The 18,140-nt window shown below is 36.5% G+C and overlaps 2 protein-coding genes and 1 long non-coding RNA gene across 6 annotated transcripts in view; 1 reads left to right on the top strand and 2 right to left on the bottom strand.

The window, feature by feature from the left end:
* Positions 1 to 15: 15 nt before the first annotated feature.
* lim2.3 (lens intrinsic membrane protein 2.3) lies at positions 16 to 3,315 on the bottom strand. Of its 2 annotated transcripts, XM_026226217.1 has the most exons (6): positions 2,972 to 3,315; positions 1,837 to 1,947; positions 1,136 to 1,273; positions 892 to 1,041; positions 641 to 775; positions 16 to 292 (listed from the first exon to the last, which is right to left on the bottom strand). In XM_026226217.1, exons 1-6 carry the CDS (start codon positions 3,048 to 3,050, stop codon positions 234 to 236), a joined length of 672 nt encoding a protein of 223 aa, XP_026082002.1. In that variant the 5' UTR covers positions 3,051 to 3,315; the 3' UTR covers positions 16 to 233. The 2 variants fall into 2 exon arrangements, with proteins under 2 accessions (XP_026082002.1, XP_026082003.1); XM_026226218.1 differs by lacking the exon at positions 2,972 to 3,315 and having other exon boundaries at positions 17 to 292; positions 1,136 to 1,328; positions 1,837 to 1,925.
* On the top strand, positions 2,835 to 13,477 carry LOC113058378 (uncharacterized). Its single transcript, XR_003277963.1, has 3 exons — positions 2,835 to 2,932; positions 7,821 to 7,900; positions 13,349 to 13,477. It is a non-coding gene; the product is annotated as an uncharacterized LOC113058378 (long non-coding RNA).
* Positions 7,288 to 18,140, bottom strand: part of LOC113058375 (roundabout homolog 2-like) — a 55,689-nt gene continuing 44,836 nt past the window's right edge. Inside the window, exons 12-27 of one of the 3 annotated variants that reach the window (XM_026226214.1) lie at positions 17,458 to 17,624; positions 17,250 to 17,368; positions 16,642 to 16,858; positions 16,398 to 16,516; positions 16,136 to 16,307; positions 13,284 to 13,499; positions 13,137 to 13,179; positions 12,439 to 12,578; positions 12,078 to 12,347; positions 11,813 to 11,906; positions 10,043 to 10,249; positions 9,450 to 9,586; positions 9,230 to 9,343; positions 8,983 to 9,132; positions 7,793 to 7,932; positions 7,288 to 7,404 (exon numbers count right to left, since the gene is read on the bottom strand). In XM_026226214.1, the coding sequence (XP_026081999.1) occupies positions 7,393 to 7,404; positions 7,793 to 7,932; positions 8,983 to 9,132; positions 9,230 to 9,343; positions 9,450 to 9,586; positions 10,043 to 10,249; positions 11,813 to 11,906; positions 12,078 to 12,347; positions 12,439 to 12,578; positions 13,137 to 13,179; positions 13,284 to 13,499; positions 16,136 to 16,307; positions 16,398 to 16,516; positions 16,642 to 16,858; positions 17,250 to 17,368; positions 17,458 to 17,624 (2,317 nt within the window). In that variant the 3' untranslated portion in view covers positions 7,288 to 7,392. The remainder of the gene's footprint in view (positions 7,405 to 7,792; positions 7,933 to 8,982; positions 9,133 to 9,229; positions 9,344 to 9,449; positions 9,587 to 10,042; positions 10,250 to 11,812; positions 11,907 to 12,077; positions 12,348 to 12,438; positions 12,579 to 13,136; positions 13,180 to 13,283; positions 13,500 to 16,135; positions 16,308 to 16,397; positions 16,517 to 16,641; positions 16,859 to 17,249; positions 17,369 to 17,457; positions 17,625 to 18,140) is intronic. The other 2 variants (XM_026226215.1, XM_026226216.1) reach the window with 2 other exon arrangements.

The following is an 18,140-nucleotide window of genomic DNA, read 5'->3' as shown; positions in this document are numbered from 1 at the left end:
TTTATAAACCTATATATAATATTTTGGAACCAACCTGATCTGCCCATCATGTGTAAATTAGTTTGTTTAAGAAATGCACAAACTAAATTAGTGTACGGAATTAGTTTAGTCATTTATTAGTTTGTGTTGTGTGATTTTAAAATAAACGATAACTGAAATAAAGGGATCAGGGATGACATGATGGTTCACATTCAGACTGAATGGATCAAATAGCAGATCGAAGATGAGAAGAATCAGCGTGACATGGGGCCTCTTGGTTCATACATCCGGTAAGCACACATATAGAAGATCCCTGCAAGAGAAAGGCAAGGGATGTTAACCACTACGTTAGCAACAACTTTATTCATTGCTGAAAGATGCTGAGCATGTTGGCATGATCTAACATTTACATTTTGTTGGATTATTATTTTTTTTTTTTATATCTCAGGTTAAATGCTGTGGGGTGTTGCGGAGTATCCCAAAAATACGATTGACACCTAACTTAGTTTGTAAAAAAGAAGACTTACAATTAATATCTTTGGGCAACTGTTATAGGCTACACTTGCACTTCTATACACATTTTTTTTTTCCATAGTAAGCAACTACATTTGGTTTCATTGACCTTATGTTTGCCGAATATTTATGTTAACATCAAATGTACCTGAAAAGAAAGTGAGCACCACAGAAACCCAACCCATTATGTACGACCACGAGAACCGCCAGTTCCCATAACGTTTTCCATAGTAGTTGACCGTCATCCCAGTGTAGACAGCCATAGCCAGCAGCACAAAGAAGCCTGGAAGGTACAAGCACAAAATCCACCTCAGGTAAGCAACAGTGACTTCACATACTGTCAGTTTAGATATAATGAAACTTAGTAATTTTTAGCATTTGAAGTATATACACTCTTACATGAAATGAAATAGAGAATTCCTGCAGCAAAGGTTTTGTCAAAACCGCTAAAGGAGGAGTAATTGATGAAAGCCATGACGCCGATGATGATGCCAAAGAAACAAGCTAAGATGGCCAGGATCATGAAGGCACGGGTGGCATCCCAATATGCTGTTCAAATGGAACCAGAGATTAGTTGTGATTTTTTTTTACTTGGTACAATATTCCAGTGAATATATTTAATGTCCATGATGTGATGTCTCACCAATGCTGTCTGTGTATGTCATGCATTTTCCAGGTACACAGTAGCGCCACAGGCCCTGATGCATGTAACTGCTGGACTGGCGGTACTGCATCCAGTAATCGGTGGCAGTGGAGATCACCAGGAGTATATTTCCCACTCCTGCACAAAACAATCCACCTCCCATAAAGCTGTACATCTTGCACCTACAGACACACTGACAAAATTGAGTCAATACTAAAATTAATTCAAGGTATTTTTCAAACACATTTAAACAGTTTAAAAACATACTTTAATTTTAGATTTACAAATGGAAGCAAGTATGCATTTATTAACTTGAATTATAATGAATTTAATTATAGTTAATCATTATTTATTTATTTTGATCTTTTATTTTAAAATGTTCAGATCTCATTTTAATCATAGTTTAAGTTTTTAATTTTTCATTTATTATTACTTATTAAATCTGTACAATTGTTTGTTATAGCTAAATAATTTTTTAATGAATGATTTTAAATGTCTTATTTTCTTCTTGTATAAACAAAGTGAGTTTGTGAAACACTACTTACACACAAATGGACAGCATTTAAACCCCATCACATCAGCTGCGCTGCTACTAGACTAATGTGATTGATGGCCTAAAATAATCTTTTGTAAAGTGTGAAGGGATTTAAAAACTCAAGTCACAACAAGAAATCGACATACAATATTGATAAAAAACCTACCTCTTTTTTCCCCCAAATTTTGATCAGACTGATTAGTGTGAAGCTCAATTATGCCAAAGCAGGCAGATTTCCATGAGCTATTGGCTGTTATTTTTTGTGGGTGCACAGGAGCTGGATGGAGAGCGGAGATGAACAATAGAGCTGTCAAACAAGCAGCCAATCAGAGAGGTCACATGAGTGCAAGAGAATCTGCTGAAAATACAAAACTATTTAGCAGTAGTTTCACTAATACTGATGACAAAGTACTTTTAGTTGACAATATAGAAACATCATATAGAAAAGTTGGCAGGCAGCAAAATGACAAGCTTTTTTTTTCAGGAAATTGTAAAAAACATTTATAATGTAAGCTTTTCATATATATATATATATATATTCTTTTTGTTAATTAAAGGACATATTACCACAATTGATATACTTTTTTATTTATTTTACAGCAAGAATATATAAAATATATGATTTAAAAAATACAAAACAGTTATAATTTATCCATTCACTCTACTACATTTCTACTGCTTGGCCTTTCTTTTAAGAGCTTCTTGTTAGTGGATTATGAAACTGTCTCCCAAAAGGTTAAGGATCCATGAAGTGAGCTTTGTGTCTCCCCTGAAAGCTCCATGTCCACTTAGACATTAGATGCCACCTAGAGCCTTCACATTAAATGTGATGAACAGATAAAAATAGAGCTCATCTGCCCACACAGGAACTAATAAAACATCAATCCTCTGCAGGACATCGAACATAATAGCAGTTGGAACTTAGTAAATGTGCCGTTTACACTCGAATGATTAAGACATTTTCCAGGAGAGAAGGTGAAGGTTTGGTTGTGTTTATCTTTGTGTTTGTCACAGGATTAGAGAGCCATATGACAAAGTGGTGCTATTACATCCAAAAGTAGCTTTTGGGGTTAAAAGGTTTCTAGTTTCTATTGGATGTGTACATTTTACAACCAGCAGAGGGTGACGTTTTACCGAAAATGGGTTAAATAGGGAGACCACAGTACTTTTAATTCTTGCTATGTACGTCCACGGCCAAGTGGCAGAGGGAATAAGAGGATATCCGAGCTGTGTTGATATGTGTGAGGTTTCTGTCTGCTCTGGTAAGTGATAGTAGTGCTTGTTATTCTCTAAATACTCACCCACCATACCGACATTCTCCTCATAGTGTCTCTGTAAGGGACACTTCTGTATTATCTTCTGTTCTGCAATATCAGACATGTCTAGGCTCAGTCAGGTATGCAAATGTTATGGGCTAAGTTCCACTGCCGCCCACACCGTATTTATAAAGCATACTGGTTAAATTGTTAGTAGTTCTACAGACGACATAGCCTATATTTGTTGGTCAAAGCCTGGCAACTTGTTCACATTTTAGAACTTCCGGTTCCACCGTCCCAGTCAATGTTTTTTATTTTTTATTTTTATTTAAATGCACGCAGTAAGGTCTGTGGCTACACCAGCTCAGTTAAGTATTCTACGACATAAAATACATCAGTAATAAAAAAATAAAAAAAAATGTTTCAAGCTTCTTGTCTTGAAAAAGGGCATTTTCACAAAATCTATTTTGCCATTAAGTTTTTTTATTTTGTTATTATTTTTTTTTATTTTTTTTATATGCGCTTGATAAGCAGATGCACATGAGCACCCCAGAGTTGCTGTTCTGCATTCTGCTCTGTTTCATGAAGAATTACCATGATGTAATTTTGTCCCATGAAAGCAGATATTGCCTTTCCTTTCCTTTGTTGCATCTGGTGTTTTTAAATGCAATGCTTTGTATGTCAGCAAGATATCATTATAATATCTCAACAAATGATTCAAAAATAATTGAAATTTAATTAATATAATAATTAATTCATACTTATTATAATAAATTAATAGGGGGAAATGACTTTGGGTATATGAGGTATTTTTTGTATATCTTGAACTGGAATGGATGGTTATTAGGTCTCTTCCAAATCTTAATTTGTATTTCTTAAAAGAATATGATAGCTTAAAAGAAAAGGCTTTTTAATGAACGATTTGTGGACACAAAAACCAGATTGATGGGGTACAAGAGAGAAAACTGAGCTTGTATAATTGAAGAGTTTGTGATGCAGTATTAACTCACTCCTCAATTATACAAGCTTCATTTTCACTGATCCCGGGGTGAAACTGTACAAGACAGATGTCCTCAGCGCTGCAAGTAATGCATCGTGACATCATCCTTTGAGTCTCAGGCGTTGATTTTGGAATGACGCAACGATGCCTAAATGATCACAGTCTCTGTAATCCTCCTGTGTCTGTCTGAATGGCTTCTGAGGTACTGAAAGCTCATTTTGGGACACGGTTTATTTCAGAGTGCTGAGGCGGGGAACCGTGGCAAACAACGTAGTGTGGCAGATTCATTAAGCTAAACATCACTGTGGATCTGTGCTGCTGGCTAGCTAATTGGCTAATTAAATTTGTGCTTGTCTAAATCCACTTTACAACTGAAACAATGGCTTCAAGCAGTTGAGCTTCCAATCTTCTCCCAGAGCTTTATCTAGAGTGCAAACATGAGCTCAAACACTAAATACGCAAGTAGTGCTAATAAGGAATAAAGCCTCAATTTTACAAGACTTCTGAAATATACCTGTTGAAAAATGACTTCAACCAGCCTGGATTGTTTAACTGCTCTCCCAGCCTGATCAAGATGGGATGTTTCTCCTCAACCTCTCTATTTCATGATCATGGCTATCACGGCTATTCATAATAACAGACATTGAGGTCTGGAGTGTGAGACTTGTTGCTGTGTCCTGACCATCTGGTTTGATCTCGGTCACCTCTGATCTTGACTAGTCGTGTGTGTGCCAAAGGTAGGCTACAAAACCATCAATCTACCACTAGCTGAAGACATATTCTCATGGTTTCTTATTTTTAATCGCTCCTCCACATTGTTAAGAGTTTTTGGAGCTATTTTCAAAGTTATTTATTCTGGTTAAAAAAATAATAATTACTGTGAAAAGCACTCCCGGTATATATTTGAATTCACTGAAACCATTTCTCCTCCGGTTAACACAGTACAATAGATAATAGAAATTATAACATTGTTAAATAAAATTATTATATTTTTTTTATTACAACATTGTGTGTGCGTGTATATATATATATATATATATATATATATATATATATATATATATATATATATATATATATATATACAGCTTTCAGTGTTGGCATAATCAGAAACAGATTTTACTTGTCTATCAATACAGACCTTTTTGTGATTAGAACTGTATTTTCAGATGCAAATCAAAAGCAACAGTTATTTGCATCTCATAAAGTGATGCAAGTTCATTACACATTCTAGAGCACATTTTCCCATACTTACAAATGAGTGAAATAATGTGTTCTGTCAGTCATTTCTCCTCATTAGACAAAGATCCAGCACAGGCCTTGCTGTGGCTCAGTTAATCCACATTAATTGAAACGGGAAGTCAGGACAGTTAGAGCCAACCAGCCTCTCTCTGGTTCAGTTTGTCAGTGTAGATTGAAAATTACAATATATATCCTTAATCCACTGCACTCATAAACAGTGCGGATGAAGTAAAGTACAGAGACCCTCCAGTGAAAATGTAAGTACTCTTTTTTTATATATATATTACATTTGATTAAAAGTAGAAAAGTGCTTGCTTTATCACAAATTTAATTGGAAGCAAGAGCTGAAAAAAGCAGTCTAACATTACTGTATTATGAATTATCTTCATAAAGTGATGCAAGAACCCTGCCTTAAATTAGTTTGTCCATTTAACTTGGATGCATGTCAATTTAAAATAAAAGATTTGTTGCTACTTCCAACTTTAAGAGCTGAAACTAGTTTAACAGTCACATGTTTCTTTAATGGACAATGAAAAAAAAAATTAATCTATATTAAACCAATTTTACAACAACGGCCTCCATTTAAAGCCTCCTCCTATAATAGTTATATATATAGCTATTACAGCTATATAGTATTCCATGGACTGCCTTCATCAATCCTGAGTGCTGCATTAATGCCATCCCAAATGGGATGCGCTTTGAGAAATCATCAAAAAATCTGTTTTAACACACATGACTCTATATGAAATGGGTGTGAGGACAGGACGATGCACTCACTGACCCATACTTAACTGAAGCACCCCACACTACCCACACGTATCCCAGCAAAGGCCCGTCCACACTAGCAGACATTTTCAAATGTTCCTTTCTCATTTAAACCCAGAGGGGCCCACAGTGAGTTAATTAAGCCTGTGCTTGTTTGCCTACTTCGTGTGATTTCAAATGTGTCTAGAAGGCACGAGGTGAGTGGGGTCAGATTCAGAAGCGTTGAGAAATGTTTAGAGGTCAGAATGTGTTTATTCAAATTTCTAAATGATCTCGAGAGAAGGTCTCATGTGGGACACGCTCGCATTCACCTTTGGTTCACATGGCTTGACTTGAACCTCCGTACTTTAACTAGGCCGTAGTTAATATGCTAAAACAGACTGGTGTATTCATTAAACATTTCTATTTCATTGCTTGTTTCTAAGCGACTGAAAATTCACATTTCTGCTTTGGACAGCTGTGTTGATGCTTTTTGCGTGGATGATGTTTACACGCAAATATGTTTCATCCTTAAAGCTATACTTTGCACCACCAAAATAACAGTCTCTCAGTGTTTAAATTAAGTAAAACCATTTCAGGGAGTAAATAAAATGTATGTAGAAAGGAATTCAGTCAGTGGCTTGTAAAAATTAGCATCTAAATAAAAGATGTAGGCGTTTGTAATGGTAACTTGTAATAGATGGTCAGCTGAGGCTCTCTGCATTGGGTAGATTCGGTGATTCAGTGAATTCTTTGTCGTGAAACCTTTCATGAAAACTCAAACATGGACACTAATGAGAATTATGTGTTACATTTTGATGAATTCTGAACCCAAGTGCACAGTTATTGACAAAATAATATACAAAGAAATCCATATCAGTAACAATACTGTAATACAAGTCTTAGAACATGAGTTTTATTGTGTTTTTTTTATTCAACCTGAACATGTAAAACTGCAAATGATTGATGCATTATTGGAAAACAGTCTGAAATGGTGTGAATCACTCTCCAGGAGAAAAGAAAACGCTTTGGATGAGTACAGAATAGTCCTAGTTTTTACAACAACAAACATTTGGTATTCTATAGGCTTACTAATGTATCATTGGATGGTTTGTTCACATAGACTGTGCCTGATAATATCGGTTATATTTTTCACAAAAATGTTAAAACACCTTTTTATTACATGTAGACATTGAGGCATACAAGTACTGTATGCGCCATATACATTCATTTTTTTTTTACATTTGATCTTCTTTTAAAACGAATAAATAATAATAAAATAGCACGGCTTTTTCCAGACACAAAAATATTGTAAAAAAAATATATACATACAGAGGTAAGACAAAAATGGATCATAAAAAAAAACATTAAAAAAAAATGATGAACAAAAAAACAGGTGAAGGACCAGAGCGCAAAGGCATATACACTGCATGGCGTATGTTGCATGTAGAGTGGTGAACAACAGGACGACTTTCTCTCCTCATATCATGTTCTGCAAATAAACAAGACCAAAATGACATAAATCATCATTTTGTTGCCAAGCAATCTAGTTCTGGCACATTAAAGCTGTAACATGCAGTAATATTCTACCTAGCTCTAACCAACAAACATAATTAGTTGTATTTTTTAAATTCTGTGGAATATCAATACCATGGAGACCACATAAGACAACACAGTTCTTTAAAAAAGTGTAAATGCAATCATTTGCCTGATTCATTTAGTGAGCTTCCAGCTCTGCACGCGGAGTGTCCTGGAGCTCATCGATTGCTAATTTACTGCAGTGCTCCAAGGCCCCACACGTGTCGAGCGAGCGACTAATGAACTTATTCAGACCATGTGTGACCAGACAAGATACACAGTCCCACACAAACTCATCTAACCTCATTTCTCCTCCTTCCTGTCCTCAAGGAACGCGAGGTTGTGGAGGAATGAGAGGCAGAGCTTCTGGAGAGGGAACAGTGGCTGGACATCTGACCGCTGCACAGGAGGTTTGCTTTCAAATACTGGATTAAATCTTCATCTGTGCAGTGAAACAGTCAAAACGGTTAAATATAGAGTGAGAACCAAACATGCAACACAGAACTATATACTTTTACATTTTATAAAGAATATGAGATGCTGTCTGCCCATGCGTGGGTGGTTGCCAGGGAGTTTCTGCACCGTTCTTCTAAGCGATTCTTACTAGGAAGTTTAGGTGAAGATTTTTTTGTTGATATCAATCATAACAACATTTTATGAAGAAGATGAGAATGGTGTTTGCCTGTGCAAAACTTACATTTATGATACTAGTGTGTTAGAATGGGTGATGCTGTAGATGGTTAAAGTATTCAATATCACCAACGTCAAGACAGCCCAAAGATGTTCATTCGCAGCATTCTCTAAATGTTTAGATTTGTATTTATATAAATGTCAAGATCCATATTTATATTTAACATTTATTTAAAACATTAACAATTGATTTGTATATTTAAAACATAAAAAATGCATAAAACCGACCATATTTTTTGCAACTTGTTTAATTAAAAAAATTGCCCCTCATATTTCACCACACTGATATGTAGTTATATTTATGTATTTTATTTATATTTTATATTTACTATTAGATTTAACATCTGTTTAAATGTTATGTACAACATTTATATTTAAGCTTTATAATGTAATATTTTTATAATAAGATATTTTAGGTATTGTCTTTACACACAAAAAATTACATGCATAAAAATGTACTACTTTTTTCATAGAAAAATACGGTACATGTAAACTTTATATTTATTTTTTATATTTAAGATGTAATATTTGCATTTTGATTTAACATTTAGGTTTAAATAGTTCATTTAGATCACACATTTAGATTTAGATTTCATAATCTATATACAACCACTGTTTTATACAAATACATTTTTACATTTAATATTTACATAATGCTGGCCATTTTTAGGAGTTTTACCATTTTTTATTTTAAAAATGACATGCCATATTTTATTGCATTGCTAAGTTATTGCTGATGTGTTTTGCGGCTGATTTTAGTAGCAATAGTGATCCTTGCAATCACTTCTAGCTGAAGTCTGACCTTCCGTGCTCCACTGTGCGGCTGCTCTGCGGTCTGATCTTCTCTCTCTGTGCTGTGGGGGCGTCCTGGTCCCTCCGTTGTCCAGTGTGTCTGTCAGTTGCTTGAGTGGGTCCTCTGATACAAGAGGGGGCTCAGGTGAAGGAGGCAGGTCTGCAGAAACACACAAATCAAAAGTGTGAATGATCATCTATACACTCCATTTTTACAGAAGAGCTGCTTTAATTACTCCAATCAATAATTTATTAACCATGTGGGTTCTTCCTCCCTGGGTTCAACACTTCACGTCTCGCAAGGACATCCTTTTGAGATTTCTTCTTAGGCCTGGGCTTCTGAATTGAAGATGTGAATGATGCATATTCTTCTGATAGCAGTGCAGATTAAAGTAAACAAAGATTATGTACTCCATACATAATCATCAGCAATGTAATTAAAACAGTAGGTTCTTTTTGCAGCGGTGAAGGGCTTACTTGTGCCTGTGGTGTTGGAGAATAGTTCCTCCATTTCAGCAATGTCTCTCCAAGGACCGCTGTGGTTGGGAACGCTGCCATTAAGAGACTCTGTCTTGGTGGAAAGCTTCGGGTTGGAAAGAGCAAACTGTGTATTCCTGTTGAATAAACACATGAACGATCAGGTTGTTTCATAGTTTTTTCTTTAATGCCATGTCAGATTCTAAAGCTACTGTCATGGCGAGAACCAAGTAAAATCAATAAGATATTATATACACAGACACACACACACACACACAACATTAACTTTATGTATGGATTTATTTATTTAAGCTGAGCTGTTAAATCAAACATGGTTGGGTGACTTGAATATCAACAAAAAAATTACAGTTTGTTCTGCATAAGATGCTGACATATCACTTCAGAAGATATGTATATATAGTCCATAAGTCATCTGGGCAACATTTATGATCCTTTTGGCGTGCGTTTTTTCTGGGATGCAGTCAGGAAACTCTTCAGTTCTTCAATTCACATGATGTGTTCCACAGAAACGACATGAAGGTGACCTATTCCTTTAACACCAAGTCTTGATGTGTGTGTGTAAGTGTTTTTACCGTGGCAGCAGGTCTGGATGGTGCAGGTTCGGAGGGTATTGCTCCTCACTGGGGGACGGTGTGAGAGTTGCTGTGGACTGCAGGCTGTAGGTCGTGGCTCTGTTGGTTCCCCCTCCTCTCAAAGGCAGAGTGGCTGCATCCTCCAGACCCTCAATCAGATACGATCGCTCGGGCAGAGGAGGACACCACTCTTCATCCTCCTCAGGGCTATAGAAACATGAACAGATTAGATTCCAGTTAAACCTATAATCTCAATACACTGCTAAAACGCAAACCAGGTTTAAAAAAAAAAAGCAGGAACAACAACCAAAAAAAAATAAATAATAACCTTTATACAAAGCACATAAATTTACACACATCAGAAGTTTTTTGGACCGCTGACGCATCTAGCAGCGTTTATATTATACGATAAAAGACTGCGGTAAATAGAACCAGACTGTGGTCCTTTGAAAAAAAAAAAAGTATAAAAAGAAAAAAAAAATCCAATGTGGGTTCAATAGAAAGAATTGTAAAAAAGCCTATAAAAAACTTGTCAAAGCAGTTTCATCCATGGAGGGTGATGATAAAAATATGATGTGAGAGAATGAAAGCATTGAGGACAAAGGTTGATATGTGTGGTTCCGCTTCATTCCAACCCGTGGCTATTCTTACAGGTTCATGCTGAGAAGCCACGTCTGGTAACCTGCCTCTCGGCCCTGTCTCAAACAGCCAGGACGACTCGGCTCTAAGCACTAACATCATTAGCCCCTGTCACTTTGAGCTGAAACATCAAACACGTTTAGATAAGACCTCAATTTATCGCCCAGACTACATTTTAGCATGTTGCACAGGTTTCATATTGAGTCGCTATTCTGTGAAGGAGAATTATATCTGGAAGTGTCAGATCTTAAAAGAAAAAAAGACCGATGACAGCTTCTGAAAAGCATGTTTATAAGTTTATGAAATCTTCTTGAAATAGGCTGACAGACTCAAACAAAAAGTATCAAAAAGTAACATGGCATTACCACAGTTTCTGGACTTATACCATGGTCATGTCATTGATTTCGGACATGTCCCATGATATTAACATGGGTGTTTGAACAAACACCATAGTCTTCTGACATGGTACCATGGTTATTTGACATTTACCATAGTATTAACATGATATTTTAACATGGTCCATGGACATTTACATTACATTAACAACATTAGGATGTTTTTTTTTTAATTCTATCACAATTTATGGACATTCCTGTAGTATTACAATATTTTTTAAATAAGTACTATGTTACTTTTGACATGGTACCATGTTAATACCATGCATTTTTTAATTATACCACAGTTTTTAGGCATGCAGCATGGTATTACAATAGTTTTATGATCCAGCACAATGGTTTTGGACATGCACCATGGTAATACCATGATTTTTAAATACAGTATATTGTTTCTGACATTTTGACATGGTACCAAGAGCTTGAAATGTGGTATTATAATGGCTTTTTGAACAAGTACCATGGTCATTTGACATGGTACCACGGTTTGTGGACATTTACCATAGTATTATCACATTTTTTACTCTACCACTTTTTTGGGACATGCACAATGGTTTTACAAAGATTTTCTGATATGGTACCGTGGTTTTGGACATGCAACATTGTAATTTTTCGGATATTAACCATTTCAGTGTATGTCAGTGACATGCTACCATGGCTTTTTGTACATTTACCATAAACTACCTTGCTTATCTGGACATATAACAATGTCCTGCTGTAGTATGGCGATGGTTATTACCTGTGTCTTTTTTGCTCCTTGTTTTGTGCTGAATGAAGGGACAGCACGTCAGGCCAAGTGGGTGAAGAAATTTGTCCTAGAGGCTTCTGTTTGGCTGTAAACAAGCAAAGAAACAGTCAAAAGGCCGAACTCAAGTCCCTCTGCATAACACCGATATTAGCACTTTTTGCAGCACTTGGTGATCCAAACTGTTTGCATAATTCCTGCCTAATTCCAAAAGGACAAATCCCTTAACCCCCATGATTGAAATCAATGTAACTACTACCATTTTCGCCTCTTGGATACTGAAGTTTTGCATATTCTGCTCCACTGTGGCTGGACTGAAGGCTCCACTGGTCCAGGTCCTGCTCTGTGTTGTAGAGGTCAGTTTTGGAGAGGACTGGCATGCTGGTGTATGGGTCTGGACCCTGAGAGTACAGGCTGCACACATCATGCCCATCTGCATCAGCTGGGTTGATGGTACAGTATATGGCGCCTTCGTTAGAGGCCGGGCTGTACTTCCCAGTCTGGTTCAGATAATTCGATAATCCTGAAGCTGTGAAAACATATTAATGAGTTATAGGAGATATGATTTGTAAGTGTGATAGTACCATAATGTATGGGAACGCCCATGACAGAGATCTTACTGTTGTTGTATTGATCTGTGGAATCAAGTCTGGCTGCACAGCAGTTGACCGAATCTTTTCCATTTCGAGAGAAGTTGCTAGTAGGCCACGAGTCAGCCAGCCAAGGGTAGTTACCCAAGTGTGACTCCAACAAACATGGTCTGTTAAGGAAATTAAATAATTTAATTTAAAATGAATAATTTTACATTAAAAAAACATTTTACATTTATAAAAAAAACATATTTTTTGATAATAAAAATTATGAATATTAAATATTAATTTTTAATAGTTACAATTTTATTATATATATATATATATATATATGTATATATATATATATATACACACACACATTATATTTATAATATAGTACACTATTATTTTTATTTATTTTTTTATAATCATTTTAATATTAGTTGTATTAACTTATCCCTGACAGCTTTCCATGTTCTCTCTATATAAATCCCATATTTGTATGTGAAAATTAAATACAATTCATAATAAAACATTGGAGTTGGCAAGATTTTTAATGCTTTTGAAATGTCTCACCAAGGTTGAATGTATACGATCAAAAACACAGTAAAAACAGTAATTCTTACAATTTAAAATAGCTGTTTTTAAAATATAATTTATTCTTCAGCGTTACAAGATTCTTGGGAAATGACACTTTTGAACAGTTTTGTATGCTGTGCAAATTTAAAGTCTCTCTTGATACAGACCTTCCATTTATTAGATCCGAGCCATCACCATGAGAGAGTGCAACTACAGAAAAAATATGAGAAAGAAATCATCCCAAAAGTTCCTTTGAGAACATGATTTGGAAGCACACACTGTTAGTTTCGTGCTAGTATGGTACAGAAGGTTACCTGCGGGCGTATATGCAAAGGAAGTAGTATAGTGTCCAAGTTCTTTCCTTCTTCTGTGTCTGCAGTAGATCCAGGTGCTGAAACCCATAAGAACCATCCAGGATGAGACACCAATCCCGGCGATGAAAGCTGGCTGACGGACCACCCCTGTGATCTGCTCGGATAGGCTGACAGTGTCATCCTTCACCGCTGACAAGGACTGATCTATTGCCATTTCTGATAAAAGATATAAGGAGGAAATGGAAAAAGTGAATAAAAGCGTTCATGTGAAAACCAAAAAGAGACAGAAGAGTAAATGCTTCTTGTCTTATACAGGAAACATTTATCAAAATGTATTTCCCCCATCATCTATCTTTAACTGACAAAACAGCATGAAAATCCCTAACATTTTTGATTCCTTAACATAAAATATAAGTAAAAGCTGAGATAAGAATCCTTCAGGAGAGATAAATGTCACCATCAGAGGTATGTGGTAAATATATATTTTTTTTATAAACCTGCTGGAAAAGATCCAGCTTAAACTGGCAGCTGTATAAAATATGGTAGCAGGATTAATAGTTGGCCTAGCTGGAACTTTAGCTGGACAAGCTGGTCGCTTGTTCAGTCTGGCCATTAGCTGGTCAACACTAGTTAATAGCTGGATCAATCATTGGGCTTTAGATTGTTCAAGCAGGTTATTAGCTAGGCAAAATGGTTATTAGCAGATATTAACTGGTTATTAGTTGGCTCAAGCCAGTCAATAGCTGGCCAAGATGGTTATTAGTCTAAGCTGGTTATTACAGTAGCTGGTCACTGATGGTTTTCAGCTTGTTCAATTTAGCCATTAGCTGGCCAAGATGGTTATTAGCTGGACAGGCTAGTCCAAGAAGACTAGTTTTTTGTTCAATCTGGCTATTATCTTGCCAAGATAGTTATAACAGTAGTTGGTCCAAACTACTTATTAGCTGGATCAAGTGGAAATGGTTAGTGGCTTGTCCAAGCAGGTAATAAACTAGCCAAAATGGTTATTAGGAAGTCTAAACTGGTTAATAGTTGGATTAGACCAGTCATTAGCTGGCCAAGCTGGTCAAATGGGTAATTAAATGATCCAAGCAAGTTTCTAGCTGGTCAAAGCTGTTTTAAGCTAGCTTCATATGGTCATTATCTAGCCAAGATGGTTATTAGCTGCTGGTCCCACCTGGTTATAAGCTGGGTCAAGCTTACAAATAGCTGGTGAAGAAGGCCATTAGCTTGTCCAAGCAGGTTATCAGCAGTCTAAACTGGTTATAACTGGGATCCAGCTAGTCATTAGCTGGCCAAAACTGGTTACTAACTGGTCATTGCTGGTTTTTAACTGGTTCTATCTGGCTGTTAGATGGCCAAGATTGTTATTAACCAGTTTAAGATGGTTATAAATTGGATCAAGGATGTCAATAGCTGGTGAAGATGGTTATTAGCAGGTCTAAAGTGGTTATTAGTTGGATCATGGCAGTCATTAGCTGGCCAACAGTTATTGGCCACAGCTGGGTTTCAACTGGCTCAATCTGACCATGGTGGTTATTAGCTGTTCGAAGCTGGATATTAGTTAAACCAAGCCACTCGTTAGCTGGCCAAGCTGGTCATTAGATAGACAGCTATCTTAAAATAGTATGACCACCTGGTAACTGGTTTGTTGACCAGCTTAGACCAGTGTTAAGTAAACGAAGACAAAGACAAAAAATATTTGTTAAAAAAAAAAATCTGTGACGAAGACAAGACATTGATGAGCTAAAACTAATATCTGATGAAACTATGACGAAATATGAGACGGGACATTCAAAATACATCCTTTATGCTACTGTCTTGTTCTTTAAAATGTGTCTCCCTGTTATTGGATTACAATCAGATAAGGGGCGTTCACATATCTAGTCTCAGTATGCCAGCCACAGTGGATGGATAGACTACCAAAACACGAGCTAGTGATCTGAAACAATGGCCTCTGCACCTGAAGGTGAAAGCGAGATAGGTGGAATCGCACTGATAGAAGTCCACTCTCTCTCTCACGCACGCTCCACTTCTTCACATATAGAGCATGTGATCAGTTCTCAGCGCTCAAACACACACACAGCAGACCACATGTCTTTTGTATAGAATATCTCACGTAAATACAGTTTATGGATAAAGTGAAAGTGAACAGGAGGTTGAAAACTGAACGTGCGTCAGTATTTCATGTCTTCTGTCTTAAATGAGAGGATTCCTACCTATCCCTGTCATTATAATGTTAACCAACAAAAGATGTTAAATAAATATTTTAAGTAAACCTAATCTATGCAAAAAATTATTTAATTTGTATCTCTTTCGTATTTGCTTTATTCTGCTTTTTCAAAAAAAAAAAAAAAAAATTAAATATATTATACAAGAACTACTATAATGTTTATAAGTTGCTTCCTTTTCACTACTGTTAAGGGGATAGTTCACCCCAAAATGAAAATTGTCATTGTTTATTTAAGTTTTTCCAAATTCAGTCCTCAATTAAATTTTATCATAAGCTTAATTAATTAGGTCTAAAGTGAGAAGAATTAATGAATATTTGTGCTTGAATACAGATAAAATAACTATCAAAATAAATGTTGGTAACTTCAGCATGACTAAAAGTAATGACTAAAAGTTGAAAAAAACTTTTCTTTTCGTCAACTAAAACTATATAAGACTCATATGACTAAAATCTGATTAAGACTATAATGCATTTTCGTCTCAAGATAAAGACTAAGACTAAATCAAAAATCCCTTTTAAAATTAACACTGGCTTAGTCCAGCTAGAAACCAGCTACCATATTAGAAAAAACAGCTACTAGTTTAAGATGTTCCTGGGTGGAAATGATGGCAGTACTCACTCAGGGAGATGAACACAGGTTGGCTATGAGTGCCCACTCCTGCACTTGTGACCGCTGCAACCTGCACGCTATACACTGACTCAGGCAACAGCCCGCCCAACATCACCCACAGCATATCCCCATCCACGCTCCTGTTGATCATCTGCTGAGACCCGTTTCCTAAACACCACACCTGAACGACACACACACAGACTTCAGCCATTACCATTTTACCTAGCGGTCACTGAGAGGCTCTCTACATTAATAAATTCCTCGGCCTCACCCTGTATTCTAGTATGAGCTCCTCTGGCACATCAGGGGGAGGAGGCTGCCAGGACACTCGCACGATTGAACTGTTACTTAACTGCACCACGCTGACTCCCTGAGGAGGGCCGCTCAGCACTAAAAGCAGAAATATGATGGGCAAATGTCAAAACATTAACATTCCAGCAAAAGTTTGAGGGTAAAATGAAAGTCATGTGAACAAAAAGCTAAAGACTCGAGTTGAATACCAAAACAAGTCTTGCCTTCATCAGGAATGCGAACCACGGCTATTTCACTGTCAATCCCCTGAAACTCATTGTGATACGGTCTCATTTTGAACTCGTATTCTTTTCCTCTGTGTAGCTCTGTTAGAACAGCAGTGTGTAGGGGACCTGCTTTTACGTCCTGGATCATCCACGTGCCCCCCACAGGCCTGTAGTACAGCCTGTAGCCTTCAATAAACCGAGGGTGCTGGTCAAGCTGTATTAATATCAACACATACATACGCTATTATGAGTTTCAGATTTTGTGAATGGCCATTCTTATGTAATTTTGTTACTGATGGTTGAAATCATACATTTGACTTTTAATATGATGTAATTTATTTCTGTGATGGCAAAGCTTTTCAGCCGTCCAGTCTTCAGTGTCACATAGTCCTTCAGAAATCCTTCTAATATGCTGATTTGATAATTATATGTGACCCTGGACCACAAAACCAGTCTTAAGTCGCTGGGGTGAATTTGTAGCAATAGCCAAAAATACATTGTATGTGTCAAAATAATTGATTAGTCTTTTATGCCAAAAATCATTTGGACCGTTTCATTCAAAATGCATGTCTACACATATACAGTACATCAAATCATATACTCACAGTCCATGTGATTTGAACGCTTGTAGGGTTCAAGACTTTGGGTGTCTGCAGACGAACCTTGACCCCTCCTAATTCCATATGCACATGTGCTTGGTCTTTTCCCTGACCTTCTGGACCATCTGAAAATGTACACACACATTATGCAGATGTGTACAAACCATAAAAACAGCCATCACACATGCTACACCAGAAACTACAGTACACTCACCTTGTGTTCGGACTGGCTCTGAGATGGGGCTGGGGTCACTCAGGCCAAAGGAGTTGACTGCTCGGATGATGAACAGGTAAACGGTGTTTGGGTAAAGTCCAGACACTGTATGCTTCTCCAGCCTCACGAGATCAGCTACAGTCTGCCATGTGCTTCCCACTGATTGACTGGAATAAGACACAGGAAATTAACTCTAAACTCATTTACAAAACACCAAATAAATGATGTTTAAAGCCAATGACTGTGCATCAATTGAATTCTATATTAATGTCAGGTTGCTGCTTAGGCTGTTGAGCTATACAACTGTATTACATTATTAATAAATGTAAATATTTAACATTTATCTTCGCTACTGATGGCTTTTTATTAAAGAACTAAATCACCAGAAGCTGTGAATTGCAGTACTTTGCGCCTTGCCTAATTACATCCCTTAACCATCAGAAAAAATCAGTGTGATGCTCATCCATACACATGAAAAGACATAATTTGAATTAAAACACGGTTCAATTATACAACCGAGGATACGCATTATTGGAAGTTCTGTGATTTTTTTTCTTTTTTTAATCAAAGAATTGTGAAAAAAAGTTTCCATAAAAAAACTTGATGCTGAAAATTCAGCTTTGCTCTCACTGTAATACATTACATTAAAAAATATACTGAAATACATTATTTTAAATTGTACA

Source organism: Carassius auratus, chromosome 40, assembly GCF_003368295.1.
Source record: "Carassius auratus strain Wakin chromosome 40, ASM336829v1, whole genome shotgun sequence".
Classification (NCBI taxonomy): domain Eukaryota; kingdom Metazoa; phylum Chordata; class Actinopteri; order Cypriniformes; family Cyprinidae; genus Carassius; species Carassius auratus.
The sequence above is the reverse complement of the archived record's forward strand: the minus strand, read 5'-3'. Positions and strand labels throughout refer to the sequence as shown.